This window comes from Lingula anatina, chromosome 1 (genome assembly GCF_051362555.1).
Source record: "Lingula anatina isolate TDL-2025a chromosome 1, LinAna3.0, whole genome shotgun sequence".
NCBI lineage: Eukaryota > Metazoa > Brachiopoda > Lingulata > Lingulida > Lingulidae > Lingula > Lingula anatina.
In genome coordinates this window covers 33,021,629-33,045,804 of record NC_141767.1, presented here as the reverse complement: position 1 = coordinate 33,045,804, position 24,176 = coordinate 33,021,629, and the positions used below count along the sequence as shown (strand labels likewise).

The following is a 24,176-nucleotide window of genomic DNA, read 5'->3' as shown; positions in this document are numbered from 1 at the left end:
TTCGGGTTCCGAGTTGATTCTATTACATCTTAAGGTCTGGCTAAATACAATGGATTTTTTGATGTGTGAAGGGTGAAAGCTGGTGTGATGTAAGTAGGCCGAGCGGTCTCTAATAACCAAAAAAAATATATATATATATATACATTTAGCTGAAGATGGACTTAACGGGTTCAGGGGTTGGGGTGAGAAGTTAAAAGTAGAAAACTAAAATGATGAAATAACCTTAACATGATATTACACAGCTTAAACGAAGCATATTTTTTCTGACTGGCGTGGAGTTTTCATTTTTACAGCATGGAATTCAATGTAAACGATACTTACACTACCTGTTCAATACCCGCTAGAGATATGCAGCAAGAAAACAAGGCGGTTACATCGTGGGATATGGTGGCCAGGCCATGGATAGACGGCAGAGAGTTACAGGTGGTGCCCCCCCCCCCCTCCCCCCTCTGAAAATGGAGGTAAGGCCAATGATCTGAGAAATTAAGTATTGTACCTAAAGAAACAACAGTTGATGAAACATGTACAGTTAATTAATTTTCGATTTCAATGGTGCGATGTGCGTAGAATAGGTGGTTTTTCTACTTAAAGATAAAGCCTATTTAGTGATGTCAATCTATGGCAAATAACGGGGGATTGTGAAAAATGGGTAATTGAAGGTCTGCTCATTCCCCTACTTCTACCCCTTACTCTCAATGGACAAAAACTATGAAAACATATATTTTAGCTGATACTTATTATATATAGATGATATTTATATTCTTATTAAAGATAAATTTCCTAAATTGATGGGTTTCAGGGCGGATCCAGGATTATTTGAAGGGTGGTCCGGAACGACAGGCCTCGAACGCGAAGCTGACCATCGCCCCCCTAGGCGTGGGGTTCGAGGCCTGCTTAAGGGCCCCAAAAATTTTTGGTGTTTTGGAGGGCAAACGGTTTAGAACTATGATTCAGCTGGTCAAATTTTTTATTTCAAAAGGGGGATATTGGTGTGATATATTTTTCAGAAACCGAAGGGGGGGGGGGGTCAGGACCCCCCTGACCCCCTCTAAATAGTGAAAATAGTGAAAACTCGGGATCTCTAGAAATTATTTATATGGTCTTTAAATTGGCATGTTGATAATTGGATGCTATCTGTGCGGGATCCCTATAATTATTGTATAGACACGTCATTTCAAAATCATTTTGATTGCGTTTCTATCGAAAGCCGATTTCAATGGATTATCAGTTCAGATATCATCCAAATGTCACATAATCATTACACATCATGTCAGAGTTACTCATTACAGCTTGATAATTGCCTATTCATTGGTTTTTATGATAAGCATATTTGCGATGGTAAAAGGATAGGTAACTGATAATGTTAGGTTGTGATGTCATGTTGAAAAAATAAATTATCTATAACTCTCTCGAGTTCGACACTCAGATGTTTTGATAATTGTATGGTTTAAATGTCATGAGGCTGAAAATTCTGTTGTTATAGTATCACATCAGTAGATAAACCTGATTACAGAGATTTGATATCATTGTAAGCACCACGCGTATATCATCACTGGTATGGTACTAATGACTAATAATAAAATCCTTGCATAATAGACAAGGCACGCCGGGTAGCGTTTAGCGGCTTCTTATTGGTTTATAATTTGTCGCTTTTATTTTTTATTTAAAAACTTTATAACTGGTTGTTTAAGTCTGACAGTATATTCTAAGTTAACGTATCTTTTACATAATTTTCCCAATTCAGACCTTGCAAACTATCAAACCCATGATCTCCAAAGATAGGCCAGTCATTTAGAAAAGAATTATTTTTGATTCAAATTAGAGCTGGTATAAGGCGTCGAATCTAAGCGCAGGGATGGGTATAACAAGGATCGTGTGTAAAATATTTTTCCTCGGAAAATTCAATTTAATTGGGCAGGAAAATCCCGTATAAAATACTTTAAAAATTCTAATGAACCTACAAAAAAAAAAAAAAAAAAAAAAAAAAAAAGAAGCGCAACATTATCAAATTGAAAGGGTAAATATTGATCTGGATCCAAATCGTAAGCAATACATGAGGGATGGGTTTATATGATACAGCTGCAAGTAGTTTATAATCAATCTGAACAACAAATAAAGCTTATCTCAAATCACCAGGGTTTGATGTAATCAGTGTGAATCAGGCCAATGTGGACGCTGCATCACCCTATTAATTAAGGTTCACAGACGAAACGTTTTAGATAGCCCTCGTTTCCCTGGCGGAAAGGATTCTCCTAGCACAACGATGATCAAGCTTTTTTGTTTATTCTTAGTTCTGCTGGGTGGGTCATTTATATGCTTAATTTTAATATCTTTAATTTTATTTAGCGTAATCAATCGTAGTAAACAAATAGGTGCCTATATCACATTATTTTTGATCATCTAATTTAAATTTAGCTTTATTATCATATTTATCAAAATTAGCATTATTAATTTCAATTTTCATATACAGCACTTGGACCTTAAGCTGAATTCAGAGCATGTATAAGATTATTTTATCCTTAAATCTAGAATAGATCACAAGGTAAAGAAACAAAGTGGAATAAAAGATTTTCTTTTATTTCAGTTGTAGCTGCTGTCACAGCCGACCAAAAATGCAGCGGATCCCCAAGAAAATTTCGCAATAAGCCCTGCGCCTCTACCACTCGCTACACCGACAAAACAAAGGGTGCCTGCGGGTGCGGTACGGGAACCGGATCAGGCACCGGATTCTCGTGGAACCTGAACGGCTTCACCACCGCTCCGAATGAGGCTTTCTATAACGATGAAAGCCCCGGTCCATTATGGTGTGGTAGAAAATGTGGAAGGTGTTTCAGGCTCACTCCTACTGGTAAGAAGTGAAATTATAATATTTGATGTCGAGGTTTAAGATTTGCTTTAATTCAATTCTTTAGAAAGCTTTGGTATTAAACAATGAATTGTTTAGAGGGTTCGATACATTATGAAAGCCTACAATTGGTAAAATAGTGGTTTTTTTTTTCGTTTCTTATGTAAAGCCAACCCGTAAAATATCTATCTTACTGCAATTATTTATCGGCAATTTAACTGCTTTGTAAATTATAAGAAAGTGATCAGTTACCGACGTACCTCTATTAGTAGGTGAGATATTTTCATGAATATTGACACGGGTGACGAATGTTGCGTGAACTACAAACCGGTGCCAATGTTTGGCTTTATATTTTTTACTTAGGGGATATGATTCTGTTATAAACATGTTATATGAAACAAAGGTATTATTTTGCCCCTTTACCGAAACAGAAACAAGCCTTCAAAAATTTTTTAAAAACGGTGCTGATAGCTGTTCACGGGAGGTAGATCTATTTGAAATCGATATTACAGTTTTCTCCCCCAGTACGCTAGCTGCTGTTCACCCCGATGCGTTTTTGATGTGACAGCATTATCTCATTACAGGACCATGTTTATTTCTGCATTGTATAAGCGACCAGGGAATATATATCCTAACATATATATATCCTATCGAACCCCGGCCCCTTAAGAGAAATATAGCGCGGAGCGCTCTGAAACGGGTCTTTTCGATACTTTACCCGTATCTTTCATTCATGTTCATCTTATTCTTTCAAAGCATTTTACCCAAATGTATTTCCAAGGACAAGTGTCTTTTATAATACTTCATAATGATTATTTACTTATATATATATATATATATATATATATATATATATATATATATATATATATATATATATATATTTTTTTTTTTTTCTTCATTAATCTATCGTGATTTATCATATTTTCTGGCAAAACTGACGTGATTTAAATGCTTGAACAAATAAATGGCAAAAATTATGATCTTCTTCCAGGTGGTTTTGTACCTGGCCAGGGTGGTCCCCCTCCCAATGATAAACCCGTAGTGGTGATGGTGACCAATGTTTGTCCTAGGCAAGGGAACATGCAGTGGTGCGGACAGACACCCGGGGGTGGCACCAACCAGTACGGCTACGCCACCCACTTCGATATAGAAGACCTTGGTGGACAACTCAGAAGAATTGGCTGGAATAACCCCGAGGTGACCTGGGAGGAGGCCGACTGCGCTCAGGCTCACAGGCAAAACGGCGAAACCCCCGGGCCAGACCAATACAAGCAGTGCCAGTGCCACAAGTACAGCAATATCACCATTATTAGCCCACCTTGAAAATTTTCGATTGTGAGGGCATTTTGCGCATTCTGTAACAGTGAAATGTGTCCAGACAATCGCTAATTTTTTTGGTTTAAACTGGAATGTTTAACTATGAAATGGCGACGGCAGGGCAGGTGTAAGAAAACGAAAGTAAGAGAGGGTGCACCTTATATTTGCCTTATCATTATTTCTCGGCATCAGTTTTTTTTAATCAAGACCGATTCTGTCGTATTTGTTCTTCTTAATAAATAAAGATAATAGTTAATTCTTTCTTAATATTTTTAATAAAAGTTCAAATCAGTTTTTAAAAAATCCAACAAAAATACCTTTCCGTTCTATCATAATTGAAAGAAGATTTATATTAAAATATATATTCCACTTCACAAAGAGTTCATCAATAATAAATGACAATTAAGAGAGTAATCTATTTCCACATTTATTTTACACATTTTCACAATTTTACATAGGTATATAACCGTTCTTTCCAGTTAATTCAAATATGTTCAATGTATGGAAATGTGATAAAACCCCTAAAATCATCCATTTCAAAAGACAACGAAGCCCCTTTTGAATGCGTATATGATAACACGTTTGTATCTCAATTAATCTTTACAGACAGATTCACAATAAAAATGGAAGTAAACAAACATGTGCAAGCAAATTTTTAAAAGAAAATTTCCACTTTCGTTAAGGTCTTTCATCAAGAAATTATGATTATGCACGACTTTTATAAAATAATATGTAATCATCATTTCTATCAAACTGTCAAGCTGCTACACAGCCCAATATATCAAATACTTCGATTTTGAAAATGAATTTCTAAAACATATTGACCTTATCACCTCTGTGAATTTCCTAACTAGGCAAACATTCAACATGATTCCACTACTTTTTTCTTCAAAACTTTCAATGAAAAGCTTTAAATGAATGAAGGAACACACAGACTGACCATATCCAATGACCTGGAAACTGTTTTAATGGGAGAGGGTAGTAATATTTTATTATTGAACTTCTAATGCATATTTTAGCATAACTCACTTGTGACCCTCATATGCTAACGGACTTTGTCAAAGCACAAGGCTTCAAACAAGAATTAAAACACATATACCAAATCTGAGTGTGCCCTTTTTGCCATAAGTTGTATAAAATATTCAGATTGGTAAATATTGAAGTGACATAGGAGTGCCAAACACTACTATTAGCCATTGTCTTGAACATAACCAGCACAACTACATAAGTGACTCTTGAGAGTATTTCATGTAAAGTACAGTAGATATTGCTATTGCACATTAAGTATTGAAGAAGTTGAAACATGAAGTTCCTTTTGCAGTCTGATACAAACATAGTTTACATGTTCCTTTTCAAGTAATTTTAGGGAATATAAATATCACATGAATACACAAGTGTTTAACCTTTCAAACAGTATAATGTGGTTATCATGTTGGCCTATACACAGCAATGATACTGATGCACAAAAACATGTTCCTAGCCTTAAAAACTCATGTGCTGCTGGGAACAATATGTTCCTCCTAAAACTTTTGCAGTTTTCCCTGGGAAAATATTTGGGATTACCATTCAGAATATTCTAACACAATGCCAGTTTATTGATAATAAGACTGGTATTTACCTGATACCCTAACACTGTCCTATATTATTAAACCCATAATGAACACATAAATTGACACTTGTTTAAAATGAACTATTATCATTCCGAGACATAAAAATATATACTGTGCATCTACATACATGTAATTACATGGGCATATTTCATATTGTACATATAAGCATACACTGTGCACTGGCAAGCCTGAATGAGAACATATACACATTTCTCTGAAAATCACAGTTGACTATAAAATAATATATTCATGTTCACATGCTGTGCACATCAATGATGGACATTGTATCAACACTGAATTGCAATTATTTTTTTTTTTCAAAATATGAAGGAACAGTTGTTCTTAAAGGTTTAAAATGCTGTTTTTAAGACTTCAAGATAGTAAACAATATATTTAGATTTCACTATCATATGACCTCCTAAATGCAGGATGAACTTGTATGTTCCTCAGTCCTGTTTTACCGACCACAAGAGAATGTGACAAAACCAATGTTGTTTTATACAGGTCCCTACAACTTAAAAGTTCACAATGAAGAACTGAGTAAAATATACCATAATGTACACGTATCCCAATAATTCTCATATTTCAATGGATTTTCTAAAAATGGCAGCCAGATTTCTTTCTGAAGGATGAGAGCTGTATTTGGTGATGAAAATTCTGGCATGGAATTGCCTACATCACTGGTTTCCTCCACCTGGATATTAGTGCTTCCTGGTGTTCATCCTGACCAGTTCAGCATGGCATGGTATTAGTGGTCTCCAGAAGCCTGGAAAAAAAAAACACGAGTTAACATCATCCATGAGTATAAACAGGTTTTCACAAATGCCTTTTGTGGAAATTGAAGAAAATGCATTAAAAAAAAAAGTCACACACTTCTATAAAACTTTATTTTTAGAAACATACTAGACACATTGTGCAGCAGAAATATTTTTTCTCATAAAAGGTTTCTTTTAAAAAATTTGAACCAACTTGACATTTCATATATTCTGAAAAAAAAACTGACATATTGCACTGTTGCTTTGGATCAAAATCAGTACAATGACAGTGTGCCACTGCTCATGGTAATGGTCAGAAGTTCAAACCAGACTAGTTCCCACCATTTAAATACTGTGGAAAGAATCTGAAGCTCAAGATAATACCAGCCAGCTATTGGTAACCATCACTTACCTTGGCTTCCTCTGCCTGCTCACTTTCTCCAGCCAGTTGGTAATGTTTCTTACGTAGCTCACTCAGCTTGACTCTCTCCTTTTCCAGTAGGCTCTCTAGCTCAAGGACCCGCACCTGAGAGTCCATCTCCAGTCTCTTGGCCTGGTGCAATGTGATCTTGGAGAAGTCTAAGGTGTCTGGAAATACAGGAAAATAATAAAATGTTAGCACTTTCCACATCAAAAATAAAAGACTGTGAGGCTGATATACCTTTAATATCATTTCAGACACCACTGAACAGTATTATGATATTTAACACACAAACATGTACAAACACATTCACACACACATACACACACTTCCTCTGCTTACTGATCTTGGAGCACTAAAAAATTCAAAATTCAAACTTTTTACAAACAATATTTTGTAACACCAAATTACATAAGCCTACAAAATGCACTCAATTCAATTCAATAAAGAGATCAATATTACACCATGCACTGGCCCAAAGCCTAGACAATTCTAACCTGCAATTATCTCTCTATTAGTGAAACAATATCTTCAATGTAGTAAGACTTATCAATAACACAGTGTAATGCATAGCTTGCTGACTATCACGCTGGAATGATATTCAACCTTCCATTCCCAGTACATGGAACTAAAATTGATCTACAAATTGCATTTGGATTGTTCTTTTCTATTTAAAAATGAAAAAGCTAAACTGGAAACAGGGTAAGAAGAGTAAAATATCGAAAACTCAATCAAAATTTGTTTAAATGGAATAATTCATGCTAATAATTCAGCACCTAGGTTTTTATCACAATGACATGCTCTTATTATTCAACTGCAATCTATTGACAAATATGCCTACAAAAACAGTTCTATTTCAAAAGATCACTATCTCAAAAATTCACGTGAAAATGCAGTTCAGTGTTATCTTGCAAATTCTGGTTATTTTTAGGGAAACAGACTGGGCTGCAATCTGTCAAATAATACTCACACCCAAAATCTCACTTGTCATGCTGCACATGCAAGCCTTACCCTCTCTGTACTCAGAGTAAAACTGGTCCACAAATTCTGTGGTAGATAATAAGAAAGGCATGACAAAAGTCCTCATGTGCTAGAAATAGCACTAAATATTTCTGCAATTTGATCCATTTTCCTTTTTGTCTACAAAAGCTTGATGTTTGTTTTCACTTCACAATTTAAATACATTTTGGTGAAATTACTTTTTTTATATTTTTGATATGTACTGTTTGAAAGAATTAGTAAAATAACCAAATTAACAATTACACAGGTGCAACTTTACCAATCTGATTATGGCTTGTGATTTCAAGGGGAGGGAATGGATGGTTTTGGACAAGGTAGGACGGAGCAGATGGAGACTGGGTTCCCATGCCTATATCTAACAGGATAGATCCAACTCCAAGGGGTTTCTCACTAAATTGCTTTCAGCTTAAGCAGCTTAGATGTCTGGCACGCCTACTGAAGCTGCTAAATGATAATTAATTACCCCCTAGCAGCATCAGTGGGCGTGACAGACATCTAAGCCACTTAAGTTGATAGCAATTTAGTGAAAATCCCCTTGGAGATAGATTGATCCGAAGTTAGTGCGATAGGGTCTGGGAATGGTCCCGGAGACCGTCTCAGAAGGTGGTGAGGGTTGAAATGGAAAAAGACAGTAAAACCAGATCACCTTGTTCTTCCACCATGGCAGCAGCGTTCTTGGCAGTAGCCACTACGTTCCCTGTGGCCTCACTGACCCCCTTGGCAGCATGGGACATCTGGGCCAGAGCCTGGCTGCCCCTCTCTGCCTTCACCTTGGAGGCTACAACCAGCTGGGCTGTGCTAGCAGCTATCTCTTGGGAACACACCATCAGCTCCTCAAATTTGCCTTCACCACGGACTACTTTATCAGCCCCTTCCCTAAATAAGTTGAATAATGTGTAATTATTAGTATATTAAAAATGAAAGTACTAAAATCTGTATGAAGATAATGACCATCAAAATGAAATCCTCATATAAGTGACTCGTGCAATTCAGTTAAAACAAAAGGTAGTGTTGTAAAACAGAGGGTAGTACTGCAAAACCTTAGTCAATTTGCCAAAATTATGTGTGAAAAAACTCTTACACTAAAACATTGGCACCCCAGCCCACTGCCTTTGCAGCTGAGATGAGGCCCTCTGTCCATCTGTGGTGCTTCTTGTAAAATTCTTTTGCTGATGAGGTACCCTGAGACATGGCAATGAAGGATAAAATTAAAGAACAATGTATTAACTGGTGAGAATGCAAAGAGAAAACTGCATATTTGGTATGCATGAATTTATGTCAAAACTATGCCAACTTAAAAAGCAACCTAACTTGAGCTCTAAATTATTAAACTTACCCGCCCTTGTGAAACAATCTCTCTTTGTAAGTCTTTGGCTTTTTCCACTAATATTTTGATTGCCTGAGGAGAAGAGAAAAGCACACTTATATTCAGAATTCTAATAAAACAGCTATATCATTACAGCTAACACATCTATTTACATTATTTTAATAAAATTATAAAATTGCAACAGAACAAACTTCCATACTTAACAGCTGGCCAGAAACAATTACTGACAAGGTGACAAAATATCAAAATATTCTGAATTTGTAAAATCACTCTAGTCTTATAGCTGCTATTACCATAATCAAGGAAGTACAAGAATCCAACATCTTCTCATTCACTTCTAGCTGGATTCCAGAATGAGTCTTTCGAGACTGTTCCAGAATTTCCTACACAAGATAAAATAATAATAATAAATAAGTAAATATATAAAGGGGTTAAGTTCTAAGTTACAATATTAATACCATTCCTTTTCTGTATAAATTATACTGATATGTATATTTTAGGCAAAAAATACTTCAAGATGGAATTTTGCAAACATGAATTGGCCCATCATGCACACTTCTGGAAACAACAAATTTCCAAAAACCTTAAAAATAAAAATGTTTAAAAGGAAAAACCCACCTGGAATTTCTTTGTAGCCTGTTCTATAGCATCTGCTGTTGACTGCATCTCCTGATCCACCAAGTCCCCTATATCCTCGGTCTTCACATCCTCTACCTTAGGAAGCAGAGTCTCTCCCAGCTGCATTATCTTCTGCACCGACTCTGTCACCTTGTCCAGCTGAGAACTAGCATCATCTAAGGCACCTATTTTGAGGAAGTATACAAGGAGAATAGGTTAGCATAAAGTTAATATTCCCCGTTTTTCTTCCACTGAAATACTTATACATTACACATCAAGAGAATTAAGGGATACCTATTGCTACTTAATCCTGTATTACAAAAGGAACTTTGAATGGACTAGTTGATCACAAAAGAAAAAGAAGTAGGCCTTAGTATAAGGCTTCTAAGTGTGAATAATATTATCATCAGGCAATGTCTCACCTTTCTTTAACAATTCTAACACTTGTAGACCTTCCTCTCCAGCTCCCCGACAGGCATTTATCAATTCTGAAAATATGTAGTACAAGTTATTTCCATATTAATACTCTTGTTCACTAAAATGATTTTTTTTACCATGTGTACTCTTACTTTTTCTATTAATGATCTTTGTCTTAATAATAATAACATTAATCATATCCCCCATATGATCAGTAAATATGCAAAGAAATTCATAGTGTTACTCTGCTACATACATTAGCTAGTAATAATTTTTTACTATAATTTCTCAAGGAATACCCACCATCCCCCTGTTCCACATTTGATGCAGAATTTGATGTTGACTTTCCCTGTACAATGGTCTCCCCAAGACCATGGGAGCAAGTTAGGATGCCATGGATTAGTTTGTCTAATACTGAAATAAATAAAATCAATATGATTTATAAGATTTATAAACAATGAAATATGTGTTTTCTAATTACATTATATACTAAGGTTAAATATAATAGGGTAATATACTGTTAATTTAAGTACAATTAAGTACAAGTTACGTACAAGCCTTATCAGTTCCATATCCCTTGATGCTTTGCTTGAATTCTGCTAGTAAGGGAAGAACTGGTTCAGCTCGACTCAAGAGGTACTCTGTAACAAAAGTTTAGTTGTGCAATTAGGTCATACCTGAATCAATTTAAATTATTAAATGATAAAAATGTTTTTATACACAATAAACTGTAACTCATAATCAAATAAAAACTGAAACAAATTGATGGATATATGAAGCATAAATCTCTGTCTGAAAAGTTAAACTCTCTTACTCTAAACTAATTAGCTCCAAGCAGTGTGTGTGTGTGTGTGTGTGTGTGTGTGCGCGCGCATGTGCATGCATGTGCGTGTGCTAAATATTGAAACATGATACTATGGAAATGAGTATTTAAATAGAAGTATAGACCTACCTGCAGTTCCCATCACAGAGTTGTGGGCAGAGCTGTCAAACTGGTCAATGGCATCCTGAAGTATGGCTTCTCCCTCAGTTATGGCACGATCTGAAAAATAACGGTGAAATGTAGCACACTGACTTCAATGCTTCCAAAATACTATCCCTCAAAATTATCAGCAAAATTATGGGATCACATCTAAAACGGAGTTTGTTGCTGATCCCCAAGTGTTCTTTCTTATTATCAGACCGAGAAAGCGTTCTATTCAACAAGCTGATGTTTAAATTTTGATTTTAAAATAAAAATGATCTGTCAATGTTGTCCTAAAAGTCTAAAAAGCATTATTCCATCATCAAGCATGTATACATGTCTTCAGAGATATGTACATACATACCTAACATTTTCTGTTCCATTTCTCCTAAGGTTATTTTGTGCTGATTTTGTGTTGTTTCTTTGTCTGCTTTAGCTTGGTCCAATTGTTCTTGTAATGATGCAAGATCTGACTGAAGCTGACTGAGTGATGACTCTAAACTAGACTTGGTTTTATCCAAGGACTCCATTTGTTCCTCTAGAGACTACAGAGAAAACAAAATAATTGACTTCATAAAAATCTGAAGTCAAAGGCCAAAGCTGTTGGCAATGTGCTGTTTACTTCAAGGGCTGGCTGTATAAAAATTAGCACCCTCATGCTTCTAATATGTCAGATTAAAGCAAAAATCAAATGTAAGAATCTTTGCAGTCTATAAGCAAACTATCTCTTACTTGTTTCTCCTGCTCCAACTTTGTATTGAGCGCAGCAGTGGCTGCCAGCTGAGAGGACACATCATCAGCACTTTTCTGAAGACTCTCGGAAAACACCTGCTGTTCCATTTTCACTTGCTCTAACTCCTGCTCTAATGCCTGTATATTGAAACAAAAACTGCCATTAACTTGTAACTTTACACATCTATGTTCTTGAGGTCTTTTATTTTAATTATGTTAAGTTTTAGTTTCTAGTTTAAAATCAATTTCACAAAATGATTCTCAAATAACATAAGTGCTTTTCATTTTACCTTTCTTGATTGTTCTTTTTCTTCAATGACCGTTTTGTCAGCTTTTACTTGCTTTTCAACTTCAGCAAACTGAAATGAAAACAATTGTTCACATTTTACATAATTTTAATACAAAAAAAAAAAAAAAAATTTATCCAGAACAACATTAACTTCCAAACTTCCAATGAAACAATTTTTTTTTATTCTTTATTTTTTAACCTTATTGCAGCAGAGTTAGAATAAAAAACTTACTGATCTAATCAGTGTGACATGCTCCTCTCGCAGTTTTCCATATATGTCTTTCATTTTTTTAAATTTCTCATCACTAGCTTTGGCATGCTCTGCAAAACAAATATTACAAACATATTTAAAAGTAATTCAGTGGCAATTATAGTTGTCGTATAATACTCACAGTTAAAAATGAATAATTTCTCTTCAAGAACCTTTGCCTAGTTGTTATAATAAGCCAAGCAATCTTTTCCCCAATTCAATTATTACATCGAAATGTTTGCAATATTTTATTCAGCTATCATCTATTGTGAAAAAACGAGAGCAGCTTACTTAATATATGCAGAAGAATAACAGGTTAGCAATATAACCTAATTCTTTATGAAAATAAAAATGTTAGAGGGAAAATACTTCAGTAGAACCAACATAACATTATTCTAATGCACTTACTTTCCATTTCTTCTAACTTGGCAACTGCTGCTGTATCTTTGGCAGAGGCTTCTAACTGGGATTTCATGTTTTCCTTTTCCTGAAAAAATATGTTTTTCATAAATGTTTGAAATTATTTTACAATTTTGGACACAAATATTTTGTTCTGGCAATGTCTGCTGTTCAAAATATTAGCTTTAATTAAATCAAGACCTTACATAAATATGCAATTAATATGTTCTTACTTGCTCAGCTTCCTGCACCTGTTTTTTCATTTCTTCCAAACGCTCTTCTAGATCAGCTATACGTTGCTTCAGAATACCAATAGCTTCTTCCGCCTAGGGGAAAGTTTGCATTAGATAAGATAAATATTCATCTTAAACCAGATAACACTTTTCTACTTCATTTATAACTACATTTCATTAATTTTCACACACAAATACAAAACTAAAATCATGGAAATAAAAATACAAATCAATACATATTCAATAATATTTATTTTAATTTTCAATTCAATATATTTCCTTTAAACTTTGTGTTAACAAGCCACAGATATTAATCTGTAAGAAAGCATCTTGGTTTATTTAACAGATTCTCACCCTTTCTTTTAATCTAGCATTTTCTTGTTTTAGCCTTTCAATCTCTGCCATCAACTGCTGTATTAACTGATCCCTGTAAGCAAAGAAACTAGGGTCTGTGCATACATTGACCAAACAGTAAACAAGGTCCTGATCCATGAAAACAAGGGTAACAGACTGCTTTCCATAATGAGTCTCCTGACAAAATGGTTTTATCTCAATGACCTTATATGATGATTTGATTTAAAAGAATAAAATTATATAACAGAATATATTCAAGAAAACAATGTCCAGATGCAATACTCTATATTCACTAATTCTCCCATTCAGCCACCCCAGATATCAGAAGACACGGGAAATACATATATCTATTACATATTAGCAAGCCCCTACTGTTTCCAGTATCTGTTGACTGGAGTTTAAAATGCCTTCTGAAATCCAGGGTGCATTGAGTTGAACCCCTTATAAGTTTGGTTACATACTCCTGGAAGAGGCATGAGAAAAGCTCATCAATTATATACTGTTAGTATACTCAGGAGAAGCCACAATCTGCAACTATATGCCAACTTTGTTGCAATAAGGTTAAAACAGTCAATGCAAACAATGCACTATTTAAAAGGCAGGAAAAGGTATAAAGAAGTTACTGGAAGATTAATTGGGATGGCAGGATTGAAGAGCTCTAAATCTTAATTGTCAAGATATGAAAGTGATAAAGAAATACTTGTGCCATTTGCTGATTAGTACTACTTTTTCCATTTTCAGAGTTATTATAATACAAGTTGAAATATAGTAAGTAAAGCATAATAAGTCAAAGCAATATGGACAATGGCATTTTTAACCTATTCAGCTAGACCACACTTTTAATAATTCTTTAGTAGTTTAAAGCTTTAGGGTTGCTGCAAAACACATTTTACAACACTATAAATAGTCATTTAATGGAATTTTGTAAGATGACTAAAACAAGCAAAATTTGAATGTTAGTAAAAAAAAAATAAAATAAGTAAAAACATTTGCATTCCATTTCATGGACACATTAGTGTATATAATACAACCAAAATATTCTACAAGGTTAGTAATATGTGAATGTTAATATATGAGAGCCTTTTAAAAAAGAAGCCTGCCCCTCAGTTGCCCACTTCCAATACATACCTCTCATCAGGAACTGGAGGAGAAGGTGTCCCATTCTGACCAGAGAAGTTGAAATCACCAAGGTTAGTGCCAAACACTTCATCAAATTTATCCGACTGATGAAGGCACAAAATATACAATAATACAATTTCCTTAAAAGTTAATTCCATTTAGTTAAAGAATGCATTTTTAGTAACAGCACAACTGCATATTTATTTTGTAAGGCAAGTTCAACACCTAAAAAATTGTATTACAAAACTTGAATTGAAATAAAAATATGCCTCCAAGATAAAAAAATTAAAATCTTAAAAATTAGTTTATAGTAAATGATGACAATTTAACCATGTTAGTGCAAGCATGGTTTTTATATTACTTTTAATGATGCTGAAAAAAAAACATTACTTTAATCTATTCACTTCATAAACTTTAAGAAGACCAAACAATATATTCATACACTTTTTGAAGTTTTCAACAAATAAAGCAAAAATCTATATGTTACAATTCAAAATGTAACAGCAAGTGTATTGAAGACTGAACATATACATTTACCTTTAAAACATCTAGGAGACCTCTCAAATTTTAATCATTCCGTAAAAGAAAATGAGCTACTTCACCATATTGCCCCTACCTGTTGTACAGTGGTGTCCACCAGGTCTGCTGTCACTGTCTCCACCTCTGGAGTCTCTATCTCTGGCTCTGGGGGAAGAACTACTTTTGGTGTCACATGACTTGCTAAGTCCGAGGCAATGAGGAAGTTGGGAGGATTCTGAAAACAGAAAGCAATGTGTACCACCTATACCATTTTGATTTTATAAAATATCTTCATTGAGCACTAACCTGTCAGTATGTCTATTAATTTAGTAATTGTTCACCATCTTTCTAAGACTACTAAGGCTATTTTTCTGTATTATATTTTGTTAACCATTAGTTTTAAGCAAAGCTCAATGTTGTCTCACCTCAGGTAGCACTGGCACCTGTATAAGTGTCTTGAAATATTGCAGGTTTCCAGAGCTTAGGTAAAAGGTCTTCAGTCTAGAATTTGAACACAGAATAATAATGCAATAGGTCAAAAAATATTTATGGTGCACAGCATATTTTTTTATGTTTTCATTGTGATACACATTGATATGTAGTGTTTATATAAGCCCAAACCAGATAGTACCTAGACAATTAGAAAGAGAATGCAACTTACAGACCATACTGCCTTAGAAATCTTGACCGGTGTCCACTAAGTGTATCTGGAGGGATCACTGAAATTATAAACAGACTAAATTATCCCACCAATTATACATTTTAGACAGCAAAATAAAATCTTAAGTAAGATGATCTTGGAAGTAGACATTTATTTCACTTTCTTTTTTCTTTCTTTCTTTTTTATTCTAAAACTGATATAATGGATATTAATGAGATAAGCAAATTAATCTCAGCAGCATTATTTTATCACATGGAAAAAATTCCAGCTGTACTATCCTATTCCCTGACCTGCATGGAGCTTGAATAGCAGTTTTACTATATAGTCATACAGAGCACAGGAGTCCTGTATACACTGGATCAGAGGTGCCAGGCGACACTGGCCTGTGTTGGTCATTGAGTTGGAACGAGACATGTCCAGGGAATTAAACACTGAAATGATATTATATGGCTTACAATTATCATAATACATAACTGTACAATTTGTTTTTGCATAAAAATATTTCTATATCAAGGAAAAGGGGATGCACTTTAAAGAATCTAAGTGAGCATATATAAGTCCTACTGAAACGTTTGAACACAAGATCCAACAAAATGTAAATATGACATATTCCAGTGGTTTATATCATATGACTGAGGAACATGATCAGTCATTGAAAAATTATGTCCTATATAATAATGATAATAATTGTATTATTTATTACAAACCTGCAGCTTGCAGACTCAGAATCTCATCCATGTAATCTAGCATGTCCACACTCAGCTCAAAACTGAAATAAATGCACAACTTCGCTTTGCTATTGATTTAATAACACATTCCTTCACTCTTTATATGATGTTCTCTTTTAATTTTTCATTGCTTTGGCCATTCATCTGTGTGCAATAATGCTTGGCACCCTGATCCAACAACAAAAAATTATATTTAAATTATTTATCAACAAGATTACTGCAGTTGATGACAGAGCAAAAATTTATGTCATGATAAGATAAAAGGGTGTTCAAATATGCCCTTATATTGAAGCATGCCAACTGTTTGTATAAAAATGAATATTCAATTCTGCAGGTAGCTTCCTTAACACTTACTATCCATTTGGATCTCTTCCAGCCATCTCATCTAGCTGCTGATCTGTAAGCACCAAATTCCCTGGAATGTTAGGGTTCTGGAAATGGAATGTAACATACGGGTAAACATCTTAAAGGCAAGATTTCTTGTCATTCTATACCATATGAAATTCCTCAATTAAAAAAAAAAACAGATGTTCAAAAACAGTGCTGTTGTAACTTTTAATCTTTATTAACGTACAAGTTAACACTATATTACAGTATTCCCAAGTTTTGGGAGCAGATTATTGCACCACAAAAACGTTAAAAATGGCAATTAGATATTATGCTCATGCAGTCATCACACAAATCCATATATGCCTCAAAGATGGTTATTTCTGGAACTTACCTTTTTGTGGAATGCCAATTTTTGCACCAGCAGTTTGGTATAGGCACCAATCAATTTACCATAGCCTTCTTTTAAATGGCCCTTTAGGAAATATTAAAATTACAATCACGATGAATACCTACTAAAGGCATTTTCCCTGCAATGTTTATCATTTTCTCTTTACAAAAAACCAATATGCTGTAAATAACCCCTCAAAGAATTAAAAGGGGATTTGGGATAAAAGTTGAACAAAATCGTCTTTTTATTTCATTATGCCTTATTGACATTCAATACAAAAATTCCAATTATAATATATTATTACTATATTTGCTATTCACATCTGCCAATGTGACTCTAATGTCAAGGTAGTTAGATATTGTTTGACATGGATTCCAGGCACTTACCCACAGTTTTCCCAGATCTGTCAAGTGAGTCATGTACTTCAAGGAATCAACAATTGCCTGGAAAGATGGCACAGATGTCTGAGCATTACATACATTGTATTCCACTTCAATATTTGTTGTATACAATTGTCACCTTAATTAAGTGGATTGCCACTTTGTGTGGATTTGAATCTCGGCTGTCTCTCTCTCTCACACACACACACACACACACACACACACACACACACACACACACACACACACACACACACACACACACACACACACACACACACACACGTAGGGCTCTGGACAATCAAAACATCCTCATCTTATCAACATTTAAAAAAAATTTCCCTGTGTGCAATCCTTTACACCTTTAATGCTGATACTAAAATAACAAATTGAGCCTGAATTTAAATCATTTGTATTCTTAAGATATTAATTCTTAATATAACTAACTTGGATAAACTTAAGAGGCATAGCGCACAATTTGCCTAGATATAAAAATAACTTAGACTGATCACAAGAATATACCATGTTAACAACTTTTCAATTGCACTGGTTGAAAATGTGAGTAAGTGTAGTGACTCATATTGGCCAAGTATGGTAATGGATTTCAATTTAAAGTGCATCCTAAAAATTTACTGAACTATATTTTTAATAGATAGAAAAAGTGAAGAGAAAAGTATCAAAATACAATGAAGATTGTTAACATAGAACATTTTTACACCACAAATTTGTCCCTATGCCTTTTAGTTAAAATCGCTTTAATCATCACTACTGCTACTGACCATCTTATGTCCATCTCTCAATATTTTATGGAGAATATGACAGAATTTCCAACATATTATATGATTTCCTTGTAGTGGCAGCTTGTTCACTGTCCCCCAGTACATGCCTGCTCCTTTCTCATGGTATGTGCCAAGAACAATAGCTAGACCAGCTAAGGAAATATCACAATAAAAAAAATATACAGAACATTTAAACCTAAGCACAATTTCAGTATATAAGTAAATATTGGGGTCATGGGCTGACATCCTTCAGAAAGGAGATGAGTTGGCTTTACAATCCTTTTGCCTGGTCTCAATGAATCTATTCATAACCACCTCACCTTCCTAAATGGCAATTTTAGTATGAAAAATTAAGCATAAGAATGCTAGAACCCCATGAATATAATAAATAAATCAGTATAAACTTGAAATATTAACTTTTGCGAGGACAAAAGATAAAATGGTATGACTCAGCAACAGATGAAATGTTAAGATAGTTTCTCATTTTAAGTAAGAATGATATATTAGGGTTAATGACCAACAAGTTGAAGCCACTTCTTATTCCTTTGGAAAACAACCATCTCTTTTGTAGCAAATTTTTGGATGATGAGTATTTTTCTGTATGCCATTTTGAGTGAACATCCTATTGATAATTCCATTTAATTCAGAACTTTGAGGGAAGGGGACCATATGATAATTCTACACAGCAATTAGAAATTGATTTGACTTTCTTCTATCTTATTAAAATTCAATAATCACATCCAATTTTTCCTATTCAGATAAGTCAGTGATGCAGCCATCTGTTTAGCTGCCATGGATTATAATGCATAATAAAACTGACCTTTTAACCATCAAAGACCATTCAATTATACTTAGTTCTGTAATACTGCACAACAACAGTATAGCACATTGTATTTATTTGCTTTGGGGCTTAATGATAAGGACTGAGAAGAAAAGTGGACCAACATTGGCTTCTTTTCCTTTTGTACACCACTGATTATATGGTTCACCAGCTAAAAATAGCATACTTCAGTTAAAAATTAACATACTTTTTACATTACACACGTGTATAAATATTGTATAAGTCTACACAAGCATGTTATCAAAATGATCAAATCTACAAATCTCTTTCTAAAATATTTGCAGTAGAAATTGGTCATATTGATTATCTTGATCAGGCCTTTATCAGATTAAGCAAGTACTAGTACCTTTTTTTTTATACAAGATTTAACTATTACATAAAAATCAACTATAACACAAAGTTGACTTACTTTTTCAAGAGTACAACATTGACAACACTTTTTCATTCAATTATTAAGCTTCAACTTTTTAGTTCTAGCCAAAATGCTTTTGTAAAAAGACTGTTTCTGGTCATCTCTGCACTTTGACAGCTTAGAATCAATACACCAAGCTTTCACTTAGTAAGGAAGTGTCAAATAATCAACTGACAAATCTATTTCCGAATTCACATCTTGCCTCAAATTAAATATAAAGGTCAAATTTAAGTTGAGAGGAAATGCTCTTTCGTTATTGTTGGTGTTTAATGATGCTGACAACTGCATGTTAAACTTTGATATCAAACTGTAAGTGCCGTTGGAACTGAGTCATCAAATCACTTAGAGTAAATTATAAAATTTTTCATTAAAACATCAATTAATATGCATATTTATGTATTATATTTTATGTATTTATAGCATTACTATATTTTAAGTACATATGAACCATTTCCATGTTTACATTTTTCTTCTTTTCTTTCTAAGCTCAATATTGATCATTATGGATAATTACGTCTTTAAAATAGCATTACAACAGTTTTAGTACATTTGAACCATTTCCATGTGTAAACATTTTTTCTTGGTCTTTTTGTCCTAAGCTGAACCAAATGGTGGTGGGTGGGTTGGGTTATTTCAGGTTTTGTAAAATATGATAGCAACTTCTCCCTAAAAATACTGAAACTTCCACTCCTCCCCTACTGCTCTAATACTGACTCCTGCTCCATTACGAAAGTCATGGCAGATTTTTTTTTTTTTTTTTTTGCATATTTTGTGATTCAAAATGATTCCTTTTTTGACATTTTAAACTATATGGTTTAAAAAGGATACTTCTGGCATGCTTCTCCTTCACTGGTACTTCATTAGAATTGATAGCTTTGTGAATACTGGTTACCTGTAATAGAGTTACAAGAAATTTGCATTTATTATCAATATACATTTCAACTTAATTTGGAAAATTAGTGTAAAGTAATGTAATGTAAAGTAATGCTGATACAACCATATAGCTATCATTGATAATGTGTCTTCTTAAAATGAAAATGAAAATTAAAATATGAATAAAAAGATAATATTTTTTTCTTAAAAAAAAATCAGCTGCCAAGCATTAGTAAGTCTTGTGCCAATGCTATAATGCTATGCCAACCAACACTTCAATCTACATATACAGCTAAAGAGTTTATTATGATAACAGTAAAAATTTCATTAAAAAAATTGATAAACAAAGATAAAAACATATTTTTGTTTTCTCTGGTACTTGAATCACAGAAACATTTACTTTTTTTAATTATTCACCTGTGTATTTTATTTTGTGTAATACTAATATTCTTACTTTTACACTGAACTCTAGACAATAGCCATCTAATACATTTACCTTTGGCTTCCCATCTTTTGTTTCCAGTCTTAAATCATCTATTTTTGTGGCTTTTACCTCAAGAATATCTTCCACCTCAAGAGGGTTCAATATTTTCACATGTTTGTACCTTTTACCCGATGATTTGGCTCCCAACATTTTGGCATAAAAATTATACAGTCTTTTCTTATCTTTTTTTCCACTGTTATTCTAACACTCCTATAGCCCATATAGTCAAATGCAAGACTACTATCAAATGAACTGACAGTTCTTTGTCTGCTGGTTTATAACCTCCACAACCCGGGATCATTTAAGGATAATGGATATATACAATACCGGGTACCAGGACTTTTATTCTTATTTAAATCAGTTGTTTTGATCCATATGCATATGCTGCATACTCACGATGAACACAAACAACAGAAGACTCTTACCTAAGCAAACTGGGATGCTTTTGTTCAGATCATAATACAGGACTTTTGGGAGAGACTGAATATTGATTTTTAAAAGGTGTGTATATCAAGAGCAATATTTTGGGGATGTGGACTATTTCAAAATAAACTTAATAACAATTAAGTTGAACTAAAACTATTTTGTGTTTTTATGGTTTGACTCACATTATTTATGGAATTAAAGACACATGCCAATTGATCTATTTACCAATTAAAATAGTACTTAGTGACTAAGACAAAATATGTAGTAAGCTTTTTCTAAATTGTCATATAAAAACATCACTCCAGAATAGAAATTATGTTCTGATACTTGGATTGTTGTTATACCCCAGCATTATTTATTTAAACCACAGAGGTATTTGGTATTTGGAAACAATAATGTTTTTCTGTTACAAGATGCCTGATCAGGTTTTTCTTCTTTCTGTCTTCTACTTTTGAGTGTCAATTCCACAAAAAACAAGTTTGCTCAAGAATAGAGTTGATAGAAAACATACTTACATATACTAAAGATAGTACTTAGTGACCAAAAATGCTAAAAATATACTATAGGCAGACTTGGAAAAGTGAATAAAAATTTCATTCTGTACTCAGTTTTTCATCTACCAGTGACAAATTCTAGTTCAAGAATATTTTGGCTGGTGACTTTAAAATGTGTTCCCGTTTCTATCAAAATTTTAAACAATCAGCCTTATTTTTCAGAATTCAGAATATTAAATGAAAGATGTTTATATTAAAGGTACTTTTACGGAATTTATTTTTATTGCCCTGTGATTTCCATCAAAAGGCACATTCCACAGGTTGTAAGTTTGAAAACCAATCAATTTCAAAATGAATTCTATGATGCCCTGAACTTTTTTGACCACGTATGTCAATCTAATAAGTTTCATGCTTACAAATACCAGATGTTAAATGAAAAATCACACTGAACGCTTTCAAAAATGATCACTGACAATGAAAGTGAAAAAAAAAAAAAAAAAAAACAGATTGAAAAAACAAACGGATACAGATGTGCTCTTGTAGATACTTAAATGACAGCATGTCGGACTTCCTATCTATCCACAAGAATAATTATATGTATATCTGTGATAACTAATACGTAACAAGTGAGTGATAAAATCACAGTTATAAACATATCAACATTCTGAGATTTTTATTACGGAAACATGAAAAACATGAGAAAAAAACTTCGAAACTAATAGGTTTTTTGAAATATTAAATTAACATCTTGGACATAAATAAGGAATTTAATGCCAATTTTTCGATTTCTGAAAAAAAATCACACCATAGATTCCCTCTTGAAATTAAAATTATGACTAGCTGAATCATAGTTCTAAAACTGTACAAAATGGCACCATTCACCCTCTAAAATACCAACATTTTTCATGGCCCTTCATCAGGCCCTGAACCCCACGCCAAGGGGGGGGGGGGGAGGTTCGACTATGCATCCGTGGACCCTCCCCCTTCAATTAAACCTGGATCCGCCCCTGAGGAATCAATTGTGAATTCCCCCACTTACCAAGCCAATACCAATGTATTTTTCCCATTAGAAAAAAAATCTGATTTTCTCATAATAAGGTTTAGTCAGGCTCTTAAACCAATTTTCGAATTTGTCTGGCTTTGCAATAATGATTTAAAAGTTTTTTTTGTTTTTTTTAGCTGTGTGGTACATGTGTGTTCAGTGAATCACTTTGCAATACTTAAATTTGCATAAAAATGCAATTTAATATGAGGGGCATTAATTTTCGTAATTTTCAAAAGGATGTTTCATGCATTAGAGATATAAACACAGCCCATCCATGGAGAAAATAGGGCAATATCATATGTATATATAACAATTTTACAAATATCCCACGCTCCCTTCAATATTCATATTAAAACGTGGCCATGCACAGATGTCTAAATGCCTAAGCTGACAGTATCTTCTCCTCTTTGGTCATATCTTAAGGTCAATGCATGTATAATTTGTCACACTTAATAAAAATGCTGCAATATTCATGCATATTTTCAATGCTCTTCAATAATTTATAAAATTTTTAGCCGGTGTGTTACTGATTAATACTTCCGCAAACAACAAGGTCATTTTAACGCTCCTCACTTCATTTTTGTACAATGAAACGAACAGCCACTGCCCGACATATATTAGCAACTGTATATGAGAGCAAAAAACGCCCTCCTTATCATTAAATATAAGGTCAAGTCTTACGGCTGTAAGGGACATAAAACTTAATCTCAATGATGGCAACCCTTCGCCGCTGTCCGCCTGAGCTTCACATTACCTGCGATTTTTCATGCTGCTCTCTTTCAACTTCTAAGGTTCCTCTGGGTCGTGTAAATAGTTGAGCCATGCCTTCCGGTCTTAATCTGTAGAAGCTGAAGTCACTGTAAACTATGCCATAAGATTTTGATTGTTTTGAGAAATGACTGTATATCTTGTCGACTCGCTAGTGGCACATCCACACAACAGTAGAGAGACACCTCCAGACTGTGCTGACCTCTGTATGGCGTCTATGATACTAACTTTCTACATTGGTTTTTACGACAAAAAGCCACAAAGTTAATTGTTTGTTGAAACGCACTGCTTTTTAAAAGACCACTTATGCAATTCACCTAAATGAACACCAGGATGTGATAATTGATTTTGCGGAGTCGCTGTGTAAAATATATA

The 24,176-nt window shown here is 33.9% G+C and overlaps 2 protein-coding genes across 4 annotated transcripts; one reads left to right on the top strand and one right to left on the bottom strand.

The window, feature by feature from the left end:
• The first annotated feature begins 2,127 nt into the window (after nucleotides 1-2,127).
• LOC106152317 (endoglucanase) lies at nucleotides 2,128-4,421 on the top strand. Its single transcript, XM_013525843.2, has 3 exons — nucleotides 2,128-2,300; nucleotides 2,585-2,848; nucleotides 3,840-4,421. Exons 1-3 carry the CDS (start codon nucleotides 2,264-2,266, stop codon nucleotides 4,169-4,171), a joined length of 633 nt encoding a protein of 210 aa, XP_013381297.1. The 5' UTR covers nucleotides 2,128-2,263; the 3' UTR covers nucleotides 4,172-4,421.
• Nucleotides 4,422-4,579: 158 nt separating this feature from the next.
• Nucleotides 4,580-24,172, bottom strand: LOC106152316 (huntingtin-interacting protein 1). Of its 3 annotated transcripts, none has more exons than XM_013525842.2 (30): nucleotides 23,788-24,172; nucleotides 20,540-20,603; nucleotides 18,459-18,601; nucleotides 17,686-17,742; nucleotides 17,303-17,383; nucleotides 16,936-17,012; nucleotides 16,561-16,622; nucleotides 16,144-16,284; nucleotides 15,854-15,911; nucleotides 15,618-15,693; nucleotides 15,290-15,427; nucleotides 14,683-14,777; nucleotides 13,555-13,627; nucleotides 13,201-13,293; nucleotides 12,977-13,055; nucleotides 12,551-12,639; nucleotides 12,320-12,388; nucleotides 12,030-12,167; nucleotides 11,662-11,842; nucleotides 11,286-11,375; nucleotides 10,888-10,974; nucleotides 10,637-10,747; nucleotides 10,339-10,404; nucleotides 9,917-10,101; nucleotides 9,592-9,681; nucleotides 9,308-9,370; nucleotides 9,053-9,153; nucleotides 8,618-8,847; nucleotides 6,943-7,118; nucleotides 4,580-6,541 (listed from the first exon to the last, which is right to left on the bottom strand). In XM_013525842.2, exons 1-30 carry the CDS (start codon nucleotides 23,854-23,856, stop codon nucleotides 6,524-6,526), a joined length of 3,000 nt encoding a protein of 999 aa, XP_013381296.2. In that variant the 5' UTR covers nucleotides 23,857-24,172; the 3' UTR covers nucleotides 4,580-6,523. The 3 variants fall into 3 exon arrangements, with proteins under 3 accessions (XP_013381296.2, XP_013381294.2, XP_013381295.2); XM_013525840.3 differs by lacking the exon at nucleotides 23,788-24,172 and adding an exon at nucleotides 21,081-21,299; XM_013525841.2 differs by lacking the exon at nucleotides 23,788-24,172 and adding an exon at nucleotides 21,081-21,294 and having other exon boundaries at nucleotides 14,683-14,717.
• Between the last annotated feature and the right edge of the window lie 4 nt (nucleotides 24,173-24,176).